At 31.3% G+C, this 18,172-nt stretch overlaps 1 protein-coding gene and 1 long non-coding RNA gene across 8 annotated transcripts; one reads left to right on the top strand and one right to left on the bottom strand.

Annotated features, from left to right (window-relative positions):
• Window positions 1-24: 24 nt before the first annotated feature.
• pyd (zonula occludens-like protein polychaetoid) lies at window positions 25-17,892 on the bottom strand. 7 transcript variants are annotated; one of them, XM_035867885.2, is made up of 17 exons: window positions 17,406-17,891; window positions 9,217-9,386; window positions 8,424-8,626; window positions 7,840-8,268; window positions 7,679-7,745; window positions 7,426-7,576; window positions 7,190-7,341; window positions 6,463-6,757; window positions 6,158-6,329; window positions 5,850-6,075; window positions 5,590-5,764; window positions 3,866-4,075; window positions 3,448-3,786; window positions 3,368-3,380; window positions 3,139-3,277; window positions 2,581-2,809; window positions 25-2,486 (listed from the first exon to the last, which is right to left on the bottom strand). In XM_035867885.2, exons 1-17 carry the CDS (start codon window positions 17,592-17,594, stop codon window positions 2,064-2,066), a joined length of 3,582 nt encoding a protein of 1,193 aa, XP_035723778.1. In that variant the 5' UTR covers window positions 17,595-17,891; the 3' UTR covers window positions 25-2,063. The 7 variants fall into 7 exon arrangements, with proteins under 7 accessions (XP_035723778.1, XP_085520165.1, XP_085520164.1 ...); XM_085664039.1 differs by having other exon boundaries at window positions 3,139-3,380; window positions 17,406-17,559; window positions 17,633-17,883; XM_085664038.1 differs by lacking the exon at window positions 17,406-17,891 and adding exons at window positions 10,908-11,320; window positions 11,461-12,468 and having other exon boundaries at window positions 3,139-3,380.
• On the top strand, window positions 13,473-16,864 carry LOC118442373 (uncharacterized). Its single transcript, XR_014983569.1, has 3 exons — window positions 13,473-13,954; window positions 14,526-14,713; window positions 14,791-16,864. It is a non-coding gene; the product is annotated as an uncharacterized LOC118442373 (long non-coding RNA).
• Window positions 17,893-18,172: the final 280 nt, after the last annotated feature.

An 18,172-nucleotide genomic window follows, 5' to 3' on the forward strand; every position in this document is an offset into this window, starting at 1 on the left:
CAAATGATTTTATATTATCATAATAATACATTAAATTTTCTGTATGTAAAAATGAATCTCTTTCTACTCTATGCTATTTTAAATATCATTAATATTTGCACAAGTAAGAAACAGAATGATTTATGCAGTAATGTTATTGTACTTAAAAAAAAAAAAAAGATAAAAAAAAAAAGAAAAAAAAATGACAACGTTTTCACGATATATATACATATGAACATCAAAGTAAAATATTTTTATTATGTAATTAAAATGCAAAAATCATGCTTATATTTGGTCCAATATGCATAACTGCATATTCAAATAACATTACGCAAGATGTCTACGTAGGTTATTATCTGTATTTTATATATGAGACGCACATTTACTTATGCAACTGTTTGAATTAATTTTAACAGAATATGCGTTATATAATTCATATTCTATTATTTCATTTGCTATTCATTTAATCAGTAGAAGATATTTAAAAATTGTATGATATTAACAAAATTCAATAAGAGGAAGTGAAAATTTTATTTTTAAATAATTAATGTAAAGAAACGAGCGAAAAATTAGTGTGTAGAATTTTTTTTTTTTTTTTTTTTTTTTTTTTTTTTGTAAATTATTTGAAATAAGAAATTTTAAAAGCACTCTGTACTATTTCACATTGACGACGAATATATCTAATAATTTAGAGATCTAATTATTATTTTTGACTCTCTTTCTTTCTCTATCTCTTCACCTGTTTTTTTGTTTCAAATAATAAATATGTATTTATGTGAAATGAACAGTAACGCGATTAAATGGAAGAAATGTCCTTTTAATTAATTAACATGTGTACAATGGATATAAATATATATATATATATGTGTGTATATATATATGTATATATATATATCAGCTTGAATGTAAGACTCAATATAATAAATGACAAATATTAAAATAGAATTTATTTGCGAAAGAAGAAATAGTTATTGTTGATTTAAATAGAACATTTCTATAAGAGAACTAAATAGATTTGGAACATAGGAAATATATCAGATTCGTTACTTCTAATTTAATCAATTCTAATTCAAATATAAAAGAAACAATACAACGTCACCAATTATCAATTGATATTAGTGGCTAGTTATTGCGTCCATCGACACTATGTAATGCAATTATTTTTTTATCAATTTAAAAACATCTAAACAGAATAAATCATTTTAATACTTGTCGAAGAATAATTTTAATTTTTGGTTTATTTATTTATTTTTTATTTCCCTCTAACTTCACATAAATTTTAATGGTTTTATTTATCTATAATTTTTCAATACAACAATATTTATGCGATCATTCAGTACATTATAAAAATGATAATCTATATAAGAGATAATTATTTAGTTATGTCAGTTTGTATATTTTATCATATAAAAAAAAAAAAAAAAAAAAAAAAGAAAAGAAAAAAGAAAAAAAAATTGATTTCTCTTTGGAAGAATATATATGATTTTCCATCTTGGATTTTAGATTCAAAATAAATAAACATATTAAAACTTATATGTGTACACAGAGTATAATGATTATCTGTCTCTCGATGTTATTTTAATTATATCACATGTCATAGTTTTTCATATATATATATAATTAGTTTACCATTTAAATGCAATAACAATCAATGTGATGACATTATCATTTGAAATATTCCATTATTCCTGTTACATTATAATAAAATACAAATTTTTATATAGATAGACTTTTAATGATCTATCAAAGCAGACACTATCGCACCATACTTTAATCTATAGTTTATTACATATTATGTAAAATAAGTGTATATAAAATACATTGCTAACTATTTTTTCGCCAATCTTTATACAGAGGTAGTTTTAAGGCAGACGGTTTTCTACATTTATATCATTGTGTGATTCTTGTAATTACTATTATTTATAGCGGTACACAATTTATACTTATCTATTTTATCGAAACAAAACAAATTAGAATTTGAGTGAATTACAGTAGATATTAAATATATACATACATATATATATACATACATATATATATATATATATATATATATATATATACACATACATACACACTGTAATTTACCTAATATTATAATGATGTACCGGTTTCCGATAAAGTTCAAAGGCACTACCTCTTTGCTCCCTGCTTCCAGCTAAATCTAAACCATTAGGTTCTCTATTGTGAGTAGAATTACCAGAAGCATAAGTTTGGCTTCCACTTCCATGACTGTTATTATGATTGAAACCATTATGATTAATGTTGTTTCGATTATGCGTGGAACTGAGATTTATTTGACCAGCACTATTTGAATGAGAATGAGAAGTCACAGGAGGACTAGAGTGTGGATGAGTATGACTCAGGCTATGACTATGTATTGGCGGAGTTATGTGGCTGTGATTATGATGCGAATTTACTTGGTTATTTTCATTATGACGAGTGGGAGGTGGAATATTATAATAATACTGACTGTTGTTGCGTCTAACGTTGCTATTATTTTCTACCTAAAAGGAAGTAGAAAACTATAAGTTTTTATTATTATTATTTTTTTTTTTTTTTCATTTAATAATATCATAATATTGCAATACTCTCTCTTACTCCATTATGCACGTGTGAAGTGGCAATAGAATAACTTTTCGTGTGCTGATAAGCATTGTTTCCATTATTTCCATTGTTTCCATTATTACCATTATTTCCACTATTTTCATCTCCTACTAAAGTTGTTTGGGGTGGCCTGTAATTCTTGGGCTTTGGCGGTGGTATGGGTTTGTATGATCCTCCTGGCTTATTTTGTGGAATTGATATTGGTTTATAGTCTGTGGTCCTGCTATAATATACAAAGCAAAATTTCTAGCTTACTCAGGCGCAGAGAAAACAGGAAACTAAGTGATCAAGGATATTTGAATTTAAACTAAAGTATCTCTACTAGATATATATATTCTACAAGCTCTTCTTAATGGATGAGGTGTTCTTGCCACCATCATACAGAAAAAAATGTCCGTATATATGTGTACATACATATACACACACACACACACACAATCATATATATATATTTATGTATATATAGGATGAATTTAAAAAAAACTTTTATACTGAAGAAATTTTCGCATTATTCCACGAAGAAATTTTTTGATAAACGCATTATTCTCTTACCTATATTTGGCATAATCTGTTCTAGTAGCTTGAGGTTCTTGTGTAGCTACAGGTTGAGCTGTAGATCTTGTAAATCTGTATGGGTCATGGGCTCTGGCTGACATACCACTACTTTTTAAGTCATCAGGTACATTCGGGCCTAAACGATTGGTCGATGTATTCAAATTAACACCAGCATAACTTGAATTTCCATTAGTATTATTATTATATGAATCATATGAAGACATACTATCGTAACTTCCCTATAAATATATACAAAGGTAACATGAATTTCAAAAGCACATTAATATCAATATCGAAGTAACTTACCGTTTTTGTTTGTGTCCTTTCAAGAGATGACGTAGCATTTACTTTATGAGGCGATGCATTTATATAATTTCCAACGTCCAAAACAGAATCAGTTTTATTAATGAGCCTTTCTTGCGTAGAACGTACCGTTCCTCGTGTTGTTTGATTTGTTGGTTTAATATTTCGATCGATCCGTGGTGGTAGATCCGGAGGACTATGATGTGGAGATCTAGGTTCGAATGAAGTACCGAGATATTCAGGAGAACCAGATTGATTACTCGTTTGTCCCGATAAAGAAAAACCATATTTGCTATCTCCGGCACCTCCTTGTGATCTTCTTTTATGTTGTTCAAAAGATTGCTAAAAAAAAAAAAAAAATTATAATTGCACATATCCATATTTTTTACAATATAAGAAATATAAGAAACTTTGCACTTACTTGATAATTTGTAGAATATGGAGGAGGTGCAGTTGTATCGTCTTGGGTAGCAATACTTGGATCTGAACTACTTTTCAAGCGTATAGGTGGACCCAATGTCCCAGGAAGCGCTGGTGCAGGGCTTAATTCCAGATCACTCTCCGGAGAGGAAGCGTAGGAGAGGCGAGAAGTCATCGGGAATAGGAAATCATCCGAGAGGGCTTCTTCCGGCTACGATCATAGGACACAAAGGACAAAACATTACATGAACATTACATAAACATTACATGACGCATTCAGTGTATTTATACTAGTAAAATTTAATAGAATTATGGCAGGTATATAAACATAAAATGTATTTAGTCAATGAGTATATATATTTTGTTTTTTAGATAGTGCATTGTTAGTATTATATGATAACATATATTATAAATATTTTATAAACTTGTAAAATAAATTTTTGTGTAATATAATTTAATATTTAATATAAAAGAAATATATATAATAATAATAATAATAATAATAATAATAATAATAATAATAATAATAATATTCTAAAAAAAAATTTTGTTTGAATTAAAATTATATATAAATTATATATAATATTTTTTTGTTTGGATTTATAAAGTAATATTTATATATTACTTTCTATGTTCATAGTCAGAAAAAAAAATACAAACATATCTACAAATATACAGGCTATTAATATATATGTATTAATCTGTAATATAATAATGAAAATAGAGATTATGCAATGATTAAGATCTATAAACATATACATAGATCAAGTTTTATATTAATATATATTAGTTAATGAGAAAAATTTGGGCATTTCATGTTACATTAATAGTTTTTTGTTAAATTCATATTATATGGTTATTTTATGATTGTGAGTAATGTATCATTAATTCAATATTCTTAATTTTTAGAAGTACATGCTTGTTAAAGTTTAATTCTGATGTTATATAGTGTTCATGGCACATGAAGACACTGTATCCAATAATTTATATAAACGATTATAAACAAAGGCTTTAACATATTTCAACAAAGACTTAACGAAGAAATTTGTGTTAAAAGTTATATATGTTATCTGAAGGGTATGTTTGGACTTTATATGTAGCCGAAAAATTGCTCACGGATGACGTCTGAAGCATTGGGTAAGGACATAAGTGATGCATGATTTTCCATAAAAGAGGAATAACAATAAGGTGATAGAAAGGTATTATTCTTATTTTGATCATAGTATACTTTATCTTCAGGATGTGACATGAGAGGAGATTGCGGAGAATATGAATGGTAAGGTGGAAGGTATAGATCTGACACCATATATCGGCTACATATTGGCTACAATCAATAGACTTATTATTTAAACACAGATCTTCTTGATCAAGTATATCTTCAATATAATAAATTTTTGAATCAATTTCATAAATATGCCCATTTCATAAAATTTGTCAATGTCAATTTTAATTTTTTAATTATAAATATATATATATATATATATATATATATATATATATATATATATGTACTTATTTATTTATTTATTTATTCTTTATTATTAGTTTGATTTTGATAGTTGATTATATTATAAAAATGATGTTAATATATTTAAACATCATTTTTTTCTCATGATATATCTGACAATAACAAATATGAACATTTTGTTATAGAACAAAGATATAAATAATAATTAATATCAATTGTTTGATGAAGAAAAAAAAATTGCAAACATTAAATAATACCTTTGTTTGGCTCATCCATAAAGATCCCTGCTGCTGACGATCTATCAGTTCTCTAAGTTTTCGATACCAAGCTTCAGGAGTTGTAAGTGTGATAACAGCACTAAATATGTGTCCCCAAATTTTATCCAATTTCTGACATTGTTCTAAAAGTTTTTTGCTACTTTTGTGCGCTGATCTGTGGATATTAAAAAAGGAACGACATAATTAATATAAATATATATATATATACATATATATACTTAGTTACTTAACAAACTTACTTGGGAATACCTGCTCTCATTTCTTTAATAACTTGTTTTGTTTCAGCTTTTAAAAATATCACAATAGGATAAAACTGGGCATAATTTAATCGATCTACAGCATTCGGAGTAATATCTAGAAGAGCATGTTTTCCTCTATCCATTACTTCTCTGATGGCACTCAAACGGATTATACCCGATGATTTAGTATTTTTATTACCGCTGTCTTCCATTTGACTTTCCATTTCTAAAAACGTAAGCATCTCTTAGGTCATTATGATGTACGACATGTATTATGAAAATTTCACGACTCACTTCGATTTACTCACGTGGGGAAGTAAATTTGTCGGGAAAATCCTTAAGTAATTTTTCCCTACCAAGATCAGCGACAGGGCCAAAAAGTACGACTGGTCTAACAAAACCAGGATGTCGTAGAATGACTCGTTCGTAAGCTGGAAATTTACTGACACTGTCGGAGAATACCACATCGTCCCAATGATCCTAAATAATTCAGAAAAAAAAAAAAAAAGAAAAGAAAAGAAAATATTAGATAATATAAGATATTATAGAGAGAGAAAAAAAAAAGAAAAAAGAAAAAAAAAGATAATAATTGTAAGTTAATGGGTATCCTCACCCTTCCCAGAGATTTTGAACGTCTATGACTACTTCTTCTTCTCCTAAAGAAACTACCTCTGCTCTCGCTAGCGCTTAATTCCTTCTTCGTTGCATTGAATTGTGCAGTAGCAAGTTCCTCGGCGCGTGCTTTGTTTGGAATAATACCTTTCTGTACTTCTTGATTGTTTCTTCCAATTCGGAATACCTGCCAAGAACCTACAACTCCATTATGAAGAGTGTCTACCACGTGAAAGACGTCACCACTGCGAAAACTCATTTCTCCCTTTTCAGGTTGTTCATAATGAAAATGTGTCCTGATAAAATATTAATATTTTTTTGTTATATACTATGTTCTCTCTCTCTTTTTCCCCCTCTCTCCCTTCCCCCCATCTTTTTTTCATTTAACCCTAGTTATGCCTGTGAGATGTAGAAAACTAGATCAATTTTGAGATCAATTAAACAAATTTTTGTGCATTGCATGTTTCATGAGAATTTTTTTTCTATAGGACAGAATTGAAAAAACCAACTGATTTTATTATTTCCAAGGCTTCGAATAAAGAATATATAGTATTTATTTTTAGAATGAAAATTATTCATTTTTTATAAATGAGAACTGTTCAAAGTGCCTAGGTTGCGCACGCATCCTGCGCATCTTCTTGTAGCGCATATTCCAATTGAAATTATTTTCAAGTGTGCAGAACTAGGGTTAAAGACGTTTAAATTATTAAATAAATGACAGGACGTACTTGATGTGAAACGAATCACCTCTACCGGATGCAACTATTTGATCGTATTCCTGACGTCGATGCTGTACGATCAAATCGATTTGTTCTTGAAGACTAAGAAGAAACAATACCGCTTCCTCTCTGGTTACACCTTTCATGTCCATGTCATTTACCTATTTATAATCATTGCAACAAAATATCAATGTGAAATATATTAAATTCCTTTAAAACTCCATCGACGTTCCTTTTGCGCTTACCTTTAAAATTTTATCACCCGGTTGAAGACCTTGAAGAGAGGCCGGACTTCCAGCTTGAACCGCCGTTACAAAAACCCCAGTTTCATTTCCTCCGCACAATCGTACCCCTACCGAACCTTCCTTTTGGAAGGTAATGAATCGTGGATCCGGCCTAATTTCAAATAACATTTTCATTTTAGTTTATTTTATCATTTGTTTAATTAAATATTAACAAATATTAACACGATCTCTATATACGTAATAAAAAACTTACATTGGCTGTTTCGTTCGTTGTGTAATAGAGTCCTCATCGTACATCTGTCTCCGGGAACTGTAATAATCTATAAAAATAAAAAAAAAAAAATAAAAAAAGAAAGATATTTATACGATCGATAATTTTATATAGTTAACATTTTTAAACGTTTAATTGTATACCTTCAGGTCTTGGAGGTGGTGGTCTAGGTGGATCTACTGTTGGTGTAGCTGGTAAATCCAATTGACTCAAAGAAACGTCCATTAAAGGACCTCTTGAACGTCCCCTTGGAACCAGATTACTTTTATCTTCCAATGGTTGTCTTGTTGGTGGTGGAACGTATAAATTTTGACTGCTGTAACTCGCACCGGACAAATACTCGCCGCTATCAGTTTTAACTTGTTGTTGGACATGACAACACGAAGAATCTCTGGTAATAACGATGGACAAACGATCCTTACATTGATCCATTAACTTTCTTGCTTCCTTTAGACTCATATTATCAGCGGCAATACCGCTTATTCGCGTTAATATATCGCCAGGTTTAACTCCAATATTTTCTCGAGTAACCTCTTTTACGTACAATCGACAACCCAATACAATTCCAAAATCTACAAAGTTTAAAATGGACAAACTTTAAAAACATTTCTTTTCAAACAAAACCTTTTTTACTTCGACGATTATAAAAGGTACACAATTTAACAAGCTCGTTATATCCTCTCTCTCTCTCTCTCTCTCTCTCTCTTTTTCTTTCTCTTTCTCTTACCATCTTTTTTATTATTTCGCGTGAGCGTAAGTCGATGAGTTTGCGGAGCAGAATTGCCTTGGCAAGTTGATGAGTTCGACGAAGCTCTCCGTTTAACGACCAATAAAACGGTCGATCCAGAGTCCCGAAGAACTCGGACAGCTGCTCCATAATCGGCACCTTCTAACGATACTCCGTTTGCGGAAATGATGCGATCGTTTACCCTAAAAACACACAATCGATTTGTACTTATCATTCGTAACGTCAACCATCTTGTTCTTACTACTTATGGAAACTCGATTCGCCATAAAACGAGATAACATACTGTCGTAACAATTTCTAATGTAAAACGTCTCGTGCCGTACTCTACTTTCTATTTTACGTTTACGATAGTTATAATCTAATTAGAACTAGAGAACTATATATAGATATATATACAAATAATCGATTAAACATCAATGCCCATATCGTTACATTTTGCAACGATAATAAGTGAAAATTATTTAGTGGGTTATTAGAAAAAAAAAAAAAAAAAAAAAAAAATGGCGTTCAATTGAATGCTTCATAGAACGATTAAGAGAACGAAGACATTAAACCGAGACCCTTGAGAAACGCTTTCTTTTTCTTTTTTTTTTTTTCCTTTGCTTTTCTTTCTTTTCTTTTTTTTTTCCTTTTTTCTTTTTTTTTTCTTGCGTTCAAGATGAAAGATCATGGCGGAGAGTCGATGCCCTCCGGCTATAGACTGAATCTTTCTTTTAATTTTTTCTCTCTCTCCCTCCCACCCCTATCTCTCTCTTTAAGAAACATTACTCACTGCAACTTTCCTTCCGCAGGTCCGGCCTTCAAAACGTCGGAGATTGCAATAGCTGGGTCACCATTGGTAAAATGTGGATTATCACGACCACCAGATACCGCGATACCAAAACCATATCCTGGTACTCTGGTAACAGTGACCTGATGTATCTCCCATCCTCTATCTCCGCTCTAATGAAAAAAAAAACAAAAAAAAAAACAAAAAAAAAAAGAAAAAAGATCAAAGAAAATTTGTCATATTTGATTATTATTATTATTATTATTATTATTATTATTATTATTATTATTATTATTATTATTATTATTATTATCGGTATTAAAAATTTCCACCTTATCTTGTAAATAACCATTAATACGATAAAAACATGAGGTTTTTATGATGGTGGTTGATAAAAGTGACTAAAAGTGCTAAACGTTGCAAAATATTAAAATCTCCGCGTCACAGACCGTTAAGCAGGAATAATGCGTTAAATTCGTGGGAATTATATTTCTTTTAGAATATCGCAAAAAAAAAAAAAAAAGAACTATACACTACGGTGGTGTGATTTACGAAGCGTTGAAAGGAGAGAGTCGTCATATATAATAAGATACTTTCTTCGAAGAAAAATTCAAAGCGTATCGTCTGTCAGACACAAGATGGGTCTTATATACTCTAAGAGTATATATATATATATATATATATATATATATATAAAATACTTTTCCTGGAATTCTATAGAACGTTGACAAGTATTCAGAACGGATAGTTGTCCTAGTTGGATATTTTTTTTTTCCTTTTCCTTTTTCTTTTTCTTTTTTCTCTTTTTTCTTTTCCAATCGCGGTACACATCGGTATGCTAATGGTTAAGAAAATTCCTTAAAAAGTTTCACGCATTGAAATAGCGGAGGTAGTACCATAGGCGTATATAGGTATAAAGTACATAGAATAAGTCTCTTTCTAAATTGCAAACACGAAGGTTTTCTCCTACGCGAGTATTTACGATATGCAAGGAATGCGCAATGATTTACGTTAGCCCGCGAAAGAAACGATTATTTATTGATCAATATTGCCAATCGAACGGGATATCGTATTTTAGTTTTTTTTTTACATTTGTTAAATTAGAAAGAAAGGAAAAAAAAAGAAAAGAAAAAGAAAAAGAAAAAAACAAGAAAACAAATAAATAGCATTATATCTTCGATATATTTCATTCTAAAACGATCCCTCCATTAATAATTCAACATTAAAACCGTTGTTAGGATTTTATTATCGATATCATGCAACTTTATCATTATAACAAAAATAAAACGCTGTAGTACTTCGATTCATAGTAAAAGTAATTAATTCTTCTTTAAAATTATTCATATAAAAAACAAATGTATTTGGAAAGACTAACGAAGGGACTCTCTTAACTTTTCTTTGTTTCTTCCTTACTCTAACCCCACTTTAAACTCGTAAACAATAGAGAGTTCGGTCTCACGACGATCTTCTTTATTTTCCCCCAACGTCCCTTTTAAATTAGTTAAAAATCTTTCTTATCCAATATTAAGATCTTATTCCACAATTGTAATGTATTACATTATACGAAAAGAAAAAGGATGCATCTATCTATCTATCTATCTATCTATCTTTATCTGTCTGTCTATCTATCTATTTTGTTGAATGAAAAATATAAAATATTACAATCGATCTATCTCGATTAATCGACTGACTACCTGACTGTCCAATCCTGACGAAGATGTATGAAGGGCCGCCGGATGACTCGAGGAGGAAGAATTCAATGGTGATCCTGAATTTCCAACGTGACAATTCCCATTGGTACCACTTCCAATACCAACACCACTTTCGTTTCTATCCATCTTCGTTTATATATGTACGACGTATAATTCGTAGAACTTGAATCGATGCAACACAACGCGCGAATAACAACGACGACAATGATGAAGACGACGACGACGACACAACGACGACGACGACGACAACGACAACGACGACGACGATGACAATAATGATGATGTCAAGACGTTCTTACGAATGATCCAAGAAACATGATTAACCTCAAATACCCACAATCTAATTAATTCTTCCCCCACACGAACGCACACACAATATATCTCACCCACACGATCTTGTCATTATAACAAAATATATCCCATTTATTATTTTCTATCTTTCTTAATTTTCTTTTCTTTTTAACAAATTTTTTCTCGTTAAAAAAAAAGAAAAACAAAAATGAACAAAAAAAAAAAAGAAGTAAAAAGAGATCACCAGCAATCGGACGAGATGGCACTTGTTGGAAAAAATTCCAAATTCCCGCGCATTTTCACAATACGCGTTTTGTCGAAATCGATTTTGTTTATTATTCGAAAAGATCGATCTTTCTTTTTTTTTTTTCTTCTTTAAAAAAAAAAAAAGAAAGAAAGAGAAGATATTCACGCGAGAAAAATATTTTCGTCGTTTTGATCTTTTCTTGAACTTTCGCGAGAAAAATATCGTACTCTTGAACGTGTAAACGCACGAAGAGATGAAATACTTTTCAAGGACACTACTATTGCGATTCAAGTTTATTCCTTATTCCCTCTCGAGGCTGCTAATTGATCCTGTTTTTTCTCGATTCGCGAACCGAGCACACAACACATAACACACGCGCGCATTAACACACAACCTCATGAATATTTCTTCTCCTTCTTTTGTTTTTATCTCTCGAATAAAAGATATATATATATATATATATAATCTATATAATATATATATATATACGAATGAAGAGACTCCGTGTCCAGAGAACACTCTCGTTTGCCTTGATACTAATCACATTCGTTCTATAATTTTCTTAACTTTTAATAATATATTCTTGGTCATCTATTCTCTTCTTTTTCTTTTTTTTTCTCTTTTCTTTTCTTTTCTCTTCTTCCAAATTAATTCCGTGAATATACGTGCGTAGCGTGCGTATATCTTCAATCTTCCCTCTTTTCCGTCGTTTTCTTTGTCGGTCCTCGATTCTTTCTTTCTTTTTGTTTTTTTGTTTTGTTTTTTTTTTTTAATCACGATATTTAAGAAATTTCAATGCAAAAGAAAAAAAGAAGAAGAAAAAGAAAAAAGAAAATGAAAGCTTCGTACAAGGAAAAATTTTTCGGGTCTTCAAATTCTCTCAATCTTTTTCAAAAAGTTCGATCATCACACATAGTAGAATAAATCATTCCGGTTCATTGATCCTCGTTGTCATCCACCAGCATCATCATCATCATCACTAACACCACCACCACTATCACCATCACCCCTCCCTCCCTCCCTCTGCTGCACTTTCTTCCAAATCGTTTTCTTTATCTTTCTTTCCTTTTTTCTCACACAGATAATATAAACAGACGCACATACACACGCGTACACGCTCTGTCTCTCTCTCTCTCTCTCTTTCTATCACTTAGTTCTTTATTTATTTTAATTCCTTTTGTTTCTCTTTTCTTCCTTCCCTTTTTTATTTCTTCTTCAAAAGATTTCCTATCTATTAGTTTCTCTAACACTAACTCGTTTCACTCTCGACATCATAGCATATATATATATATATATAGAGAGAGAGAGAGAGAAAAGAGTGGTAGAGAAAGATCGGGCTTCTAATCGAAAATCTCTTTCTTTGCGATCGAATAAAAAAAAAAAAATAATAATAATAATAAAAAAAGAGATACAGACTTGTTCTAAGATGGTCTTCTTCGAAAGTTCGATGTGTTTATGTCGGTCTTGCCGAAGGAAACGTTCGAGAGATCTGTATCTCCTCTTCCACGCTTCATCTCCAAAGGAAGAGATATAGTACGAAGGAGTCAACGATACAAGAGAGAGAGAGAGAGGAAGGAGAAGGAGGAAGGGAGAGAGGGAGAGAGATAGATAGAGACGAAGAAACAGAGAGGGAGTGTGTATGTAAGAGAGAAAGAGAGTGAGAGAGAGAGAGAGAGAGAGAGATCGTGTGGCCACTGTCACGAAAAATCACGAATGCGTTTCTTGCTTTCTCTCCCTCTTTTTTTCTTTTTCCAAACTCCTCGTTTTTCCTTAATTTTTAATCGGAGATCACTTTGAAATAAAACACTTTTTCTTTCTGAGCGAGTAACTTGTGAAAAGAAGTAATAATAGTAGTAGTAGAGTAATAGTAGTAGTAGTAGTAGTAGTACTGTAGTAGAAGAAGAAGAAGAAGAAGACGATGAAGAAGAATAAGAGATGAAGGTGGAGGTGGTGGTGGTGGTGGTGGTGGTGGCGGAGGAGGAGGAGGAGGAGGAAGAGGAAGAGGAGGAGGAGCAGAAGAAGAAGAAGAAGAAGAAGGAAGGTAAAGGACGTCCTTTCGGGATAAGGAATCCTGGTTATACAAGCCGTGTCTTGCTTCTTCTATCGGCTGGTAGACTGGTCGTAGCAGGTCGGTTGGAGAAGGACGAGGTCGGGGTATAGGGAAAGAGAAGGCACACAAATATACCACTGTGTGCGTTTAAACTCTTGAAAGAGAAGAGAAAGAGAGAGGGGGAAAGAAAAAGAGAAACGAGAGAAACGAGAAAGCACGATATGCGGGATATGCCGGAGGAGAAGAGAAAAGAAGAGAAAAGAAAAAGAGAAAGGGTGGGGGGTGAGAGCGAGAGAGAGCAACACCGGTTTTGCTTGCTTCAACTTGTCCGTAGTTGGCAAGACTGCAGATAGAGGTCGGTACCTTCGAAATAGCTTTCTTTGTCGTCGTCGTCGTCGTTGCTCGTCGATCTCGTCGTATAAATGTATGTATGTATGTATGGTACGTATTAATGTATTGAAAAAGTGTTTAACGCACACCAGGTTAATATGAAAGACGTTAACTCTCTGAATATGACACACCTTACACCACCAGCTGGAATGCTCTTCTCCGATGTCGTGTACTTAGGTGTGTCCCTTCCGTGTCTCTCTCTCTGTCCTTTTTCTTTTTTTTCTTTTTTTTCTTTTTTTTTCTTTTTTTCTTTTTTTCTTTTTTTTCTTTTTTTTCTTTTTTCTTTTTTTTTTTTTTTTATATCCTTTCAATCGTCTCCAACTTTATCTTTTTATTATTTTCATATATATGATCCTCTTCATAATTGATTTCTTTTTCAAATCGTATCAGGGAATTATTGCGTTCTCGTTCCATCGATATGTATGCGTATCACTTTTTTTTTCTTTCGACGATCATCGAAAATAAATCGAAATATTCCTAAGAGAAATCTTTAAGAAGAACTTTTTTTACTCACAAAGATTTTTTTTTCTTTCTCTCTCTCTTTCTTTCTCTCTATCTCTTTCTTTATCTCTATTTCTCTCTCTCTCTTGTGCTCTTCTACCTGCTGTTTCCTGTTTCACAGATCTCAACGTATTATACCTCGAAGGAAAATCCATTTGGAATACATAGAGAGGTTTGTTTCTTGGGATACGGCATGGAATGCATACGCGCCGATCCTTCCAAAGTGATGATTCACGCGGTCTCTCTCGTCAGAACGGTAGAAAGGGAGAATGGGGAAACTACAAGAGAGTGGGCCGTTTAAATCACGTTGTCCGTAACTAAACTGGAATTCTCTCGCAGGTTTTACGAACTCGTAGTTTATTACATGTATACGTTTTGCAAGATAGGAAACAACTAAAAGGGACGGGCAAGGATGGGGAATATTGAAAATTTTTCACGACATAGAGAAAAACATTGAACACCTGATGAGGAAAAAGGAAAGAAGTGTCCTTAGAAGGTCGATGCGTGCGTATTTTAGATGGACTCGGATCTTTTCGCAGGTAGTTTTTATTGTAAGCCGTTCGCAGGTAAACGAATTTATCGCAGCAGGTAGTTTTTCCTCTCCTGTTGCAGGTAAAATGATCTAAGGTAACACGAGAAGCTTTGCTTGGAGATTCTCCTTTTTCAATATCGCTTCTTTTAGACCTATGCGATTCTTTTGTTTTTTTTATCTTTCATCTACCATGCACAAAAAGTCTAGTAGAGTAAGCATAGATAAGTAGAATGAAAATTTTTATTATTATTGTTTTTATTAAATGTCTCTTTGTTTGAAATATCAATGTGTAAAAAAGTTCTCTATTTCCTTGTCTGAGAGTAATATGAGTAATATGGGGAAAAATTCTAAATTGTATCATTTTTTTTTTATTTATTATTTTATAAAATAAGGAAAAACAATCCCTAGTTTACTCGATAAGGGACGGGTTTGGAAGGGCTATGACTTAGGGGATTTAGAAAGTTCTTTGAAGAATTCAGACTGGACGTGGTTATGATGTTCGAAAGGGGCGTGGTTAAGAAAGGGCGTGTCCCGATGGGCGTGGCCGTGAAATCTGATCTATGAGGTTTTGAGTGAAGCGTAGCTTGTGTGGTAGTTTAGAAGGGGAGTGTCTTAGGAAGTTTGAAAGGGCGTGTTCTGAAAGTTCGAAAGGGCAGGCTGTTCAGAGAACATGTTTACAGTTGAGGAAATCTGTTCTTTTTTTTACATATAGTAAGACGCACCCCTCTCCCAATCCAGTAAATCACGCCCCCTTCATCTCTCCAATAAGCTACGCTCCTTTCAAGCTCCTGCTGTAAGCAACGCCCTTTTGCCCACCCCAATAACCTACGTCTTTACGTTAAATATAATAATTTTTTTTATCCTCATATTATTCTTAAATGAAGGGGAAGATACTTGAAATTCAAGATCTGAAATCTCAATGTTTCTTGAAAAGAACATTGTATAGTAAATAATAATAACAAAAAACTGATCCGGAGGATACGTTTATCCTGTTTGATTTTTTGTTTTTATTCTATTGATTTCCATATTCCATATTCATTTTATAATAGAACAGTAATATTAATTTGTCTGATAAGTTTCATTAAGCTTTGACAATCATTCAAAAATTAAGATAATAAATAAAGTGAATAAATACATTATAATCATAGCAAATATCTTGCAGTATTTACAAGGCCAAATATCTCTGTGTTGCTTTTGGATCTTGCTTTTAGCTGTCGTAAGAATATAAATGCGAATGAGTGATTGTTTTTATCAGTTCTAAATGTATATGAAAGAAATGATATACTCTTTGCATCCTGCATAATCGTATCGATTATTCATGCTAAGAGAATAATTGATTAATATTTGCATGTCTTTATGATTTGTCCAATGCATGTAATTATGTAAAATTTTTCTTTTTCTTTTTCTTTCTTTTTTTTTTTTTTTTGTTAATAAGCTTCTTAACTCGTGCTAAATGATTTACATTTTTAAAAAATTCTTTTTAGTGCTATTAATCACAATTGTATTTCTTATACAATTTTACGTAAGATTGATTACATTGATTGATCATTAAATTTGAATCGAAATAAGCTTATTTATTTAATAATATAATACATTTTTTTCCTCGGCAGTCTTTAGAAGAAAAATTTCTCTAATCCAACATGCATCGTGTATGATAAACTAATTAGAAGTGACATAAATTGGAACTATTTTTTACCTCTAAGTGTCACAAGAATGCGGATGTGGGGAAAGCCATAATCAGCTTATTTCACAAGGTGTACTAACGAGAGCATCAGAAAAGAAACCTTTTATTTATGTGTAAAGTTACGTTCTAGGGTCAACATAAACTATGACATATAAATCTGCTATTTTGACGTTTATAATAGTATCAATATCTCTCTCAGGATTTATATTATATAAAAATGTAAGAAAATTTTCATTATTCTCAACCAAAGTAATGAAAATGAATAAAAAGAAAAAAAAAAGGAAAAAGAAAAGTTTTTTTATTAAAATTACTTCCTTACTTATTAATCTCTAAAAAAAAAAAATATATATATATATATATATATATATATATATTTGCAAACTTTATTATACATAATCATTTAGAAAAACGCTATAATATTCATTGTCAAGATGATAATGAAACTTTTCCCTCATTATAAGAACATTTCTCAAGAATAAAGAACGAAGGAAGCTTCTTATAATGCGTCTAATTAACTTCTACTCTATTAAATTACGAGCTTCCTCGTATGTGTACATCCAATTAACCATTATCTTACAAAGTTAACGTCAAATATGTAAGAAAGCAAAGGAAATGAGAAAATCGATCGGTTCATGTCAGAAATCCTTAAATAGTAGATCCTGGCCTATAAAAACGACATAATTTAAATCTATCGATCGAAAGATTATATTACTTATCTAATAAATAAAAAAAAAAAAAAAAAAAAGAAAAAAAGAAGTAAAAAACATTTAATTTTTAGTACATACCGTGCGTTTCCGTCGAGCTCGTTTTGAGATCCTTTTACCGTCGCCAAATAAAAAATCATCATTGGGAAAATGGTGCAATCCGTTGTACGTTTTCCCAACAATTTTTTTCTTCGTCATAACTTTTCTCTTTCTCTTGGATATCTCACGTCGTCTCCTTTTGTTTCGAAACAATTTGCCAAAAATTTTCATGACTTATTGTTAGCTAACACAATAATTTTGAAACATACAAGTAACGTTGATGTAACAACACTGATCTTCGCTCGGGTATGTTATTCATGGCGTAGTTGAAACCAAGTTGGATTACCATACGCGTTTGGGGGCGGTTTCGATCATGGCTTATCGTACGTTGCCTGCTGTGTATATCAGATTAGTCCGCTGGTTGAATCTTCCATGTAATTCTATTTTCATCAGTATCGGATATTAAATTAATCAACCGAATACGAAGCCATAGTGTAAAGCTGTTGGACACTATGATAGTAATTGTATATATATATGTTCTTTTTAATTTCAAATAATACAAATTAAAAGATATATTAAAAAATTAATGTAACTTAATATGATGTCAAATTCTCAAGATTCTCTTATGAATATTACTATGTAATGCATCAGGATGCAATGTATTTGGGATAACATCCGTTAAATTTATATTATTTACAATTAAAAATTTATAAATATATAAATAATATATGGACAATCATCACATATGGTAACTAATAACACTTGATCCCAATAATTGTTTTTACATTCACTTTTAAAGAACGCATAGT

The sequence above is a fragment of the Vespa mandarinia genome, chromosome 24 (genome assembly GCF_050613455.1).
Source record: "Vespa mandarinia isolate Hongniang chromosome 24, ASM5061345v1, whole genome shotgun sequence".
NCBI classification, from domain to species: Eukaryota; Metazoa; Arthropoda; class Insecta; order Hymenoptera; family Vespidae; genus Vespa; species Vespa mandarinia.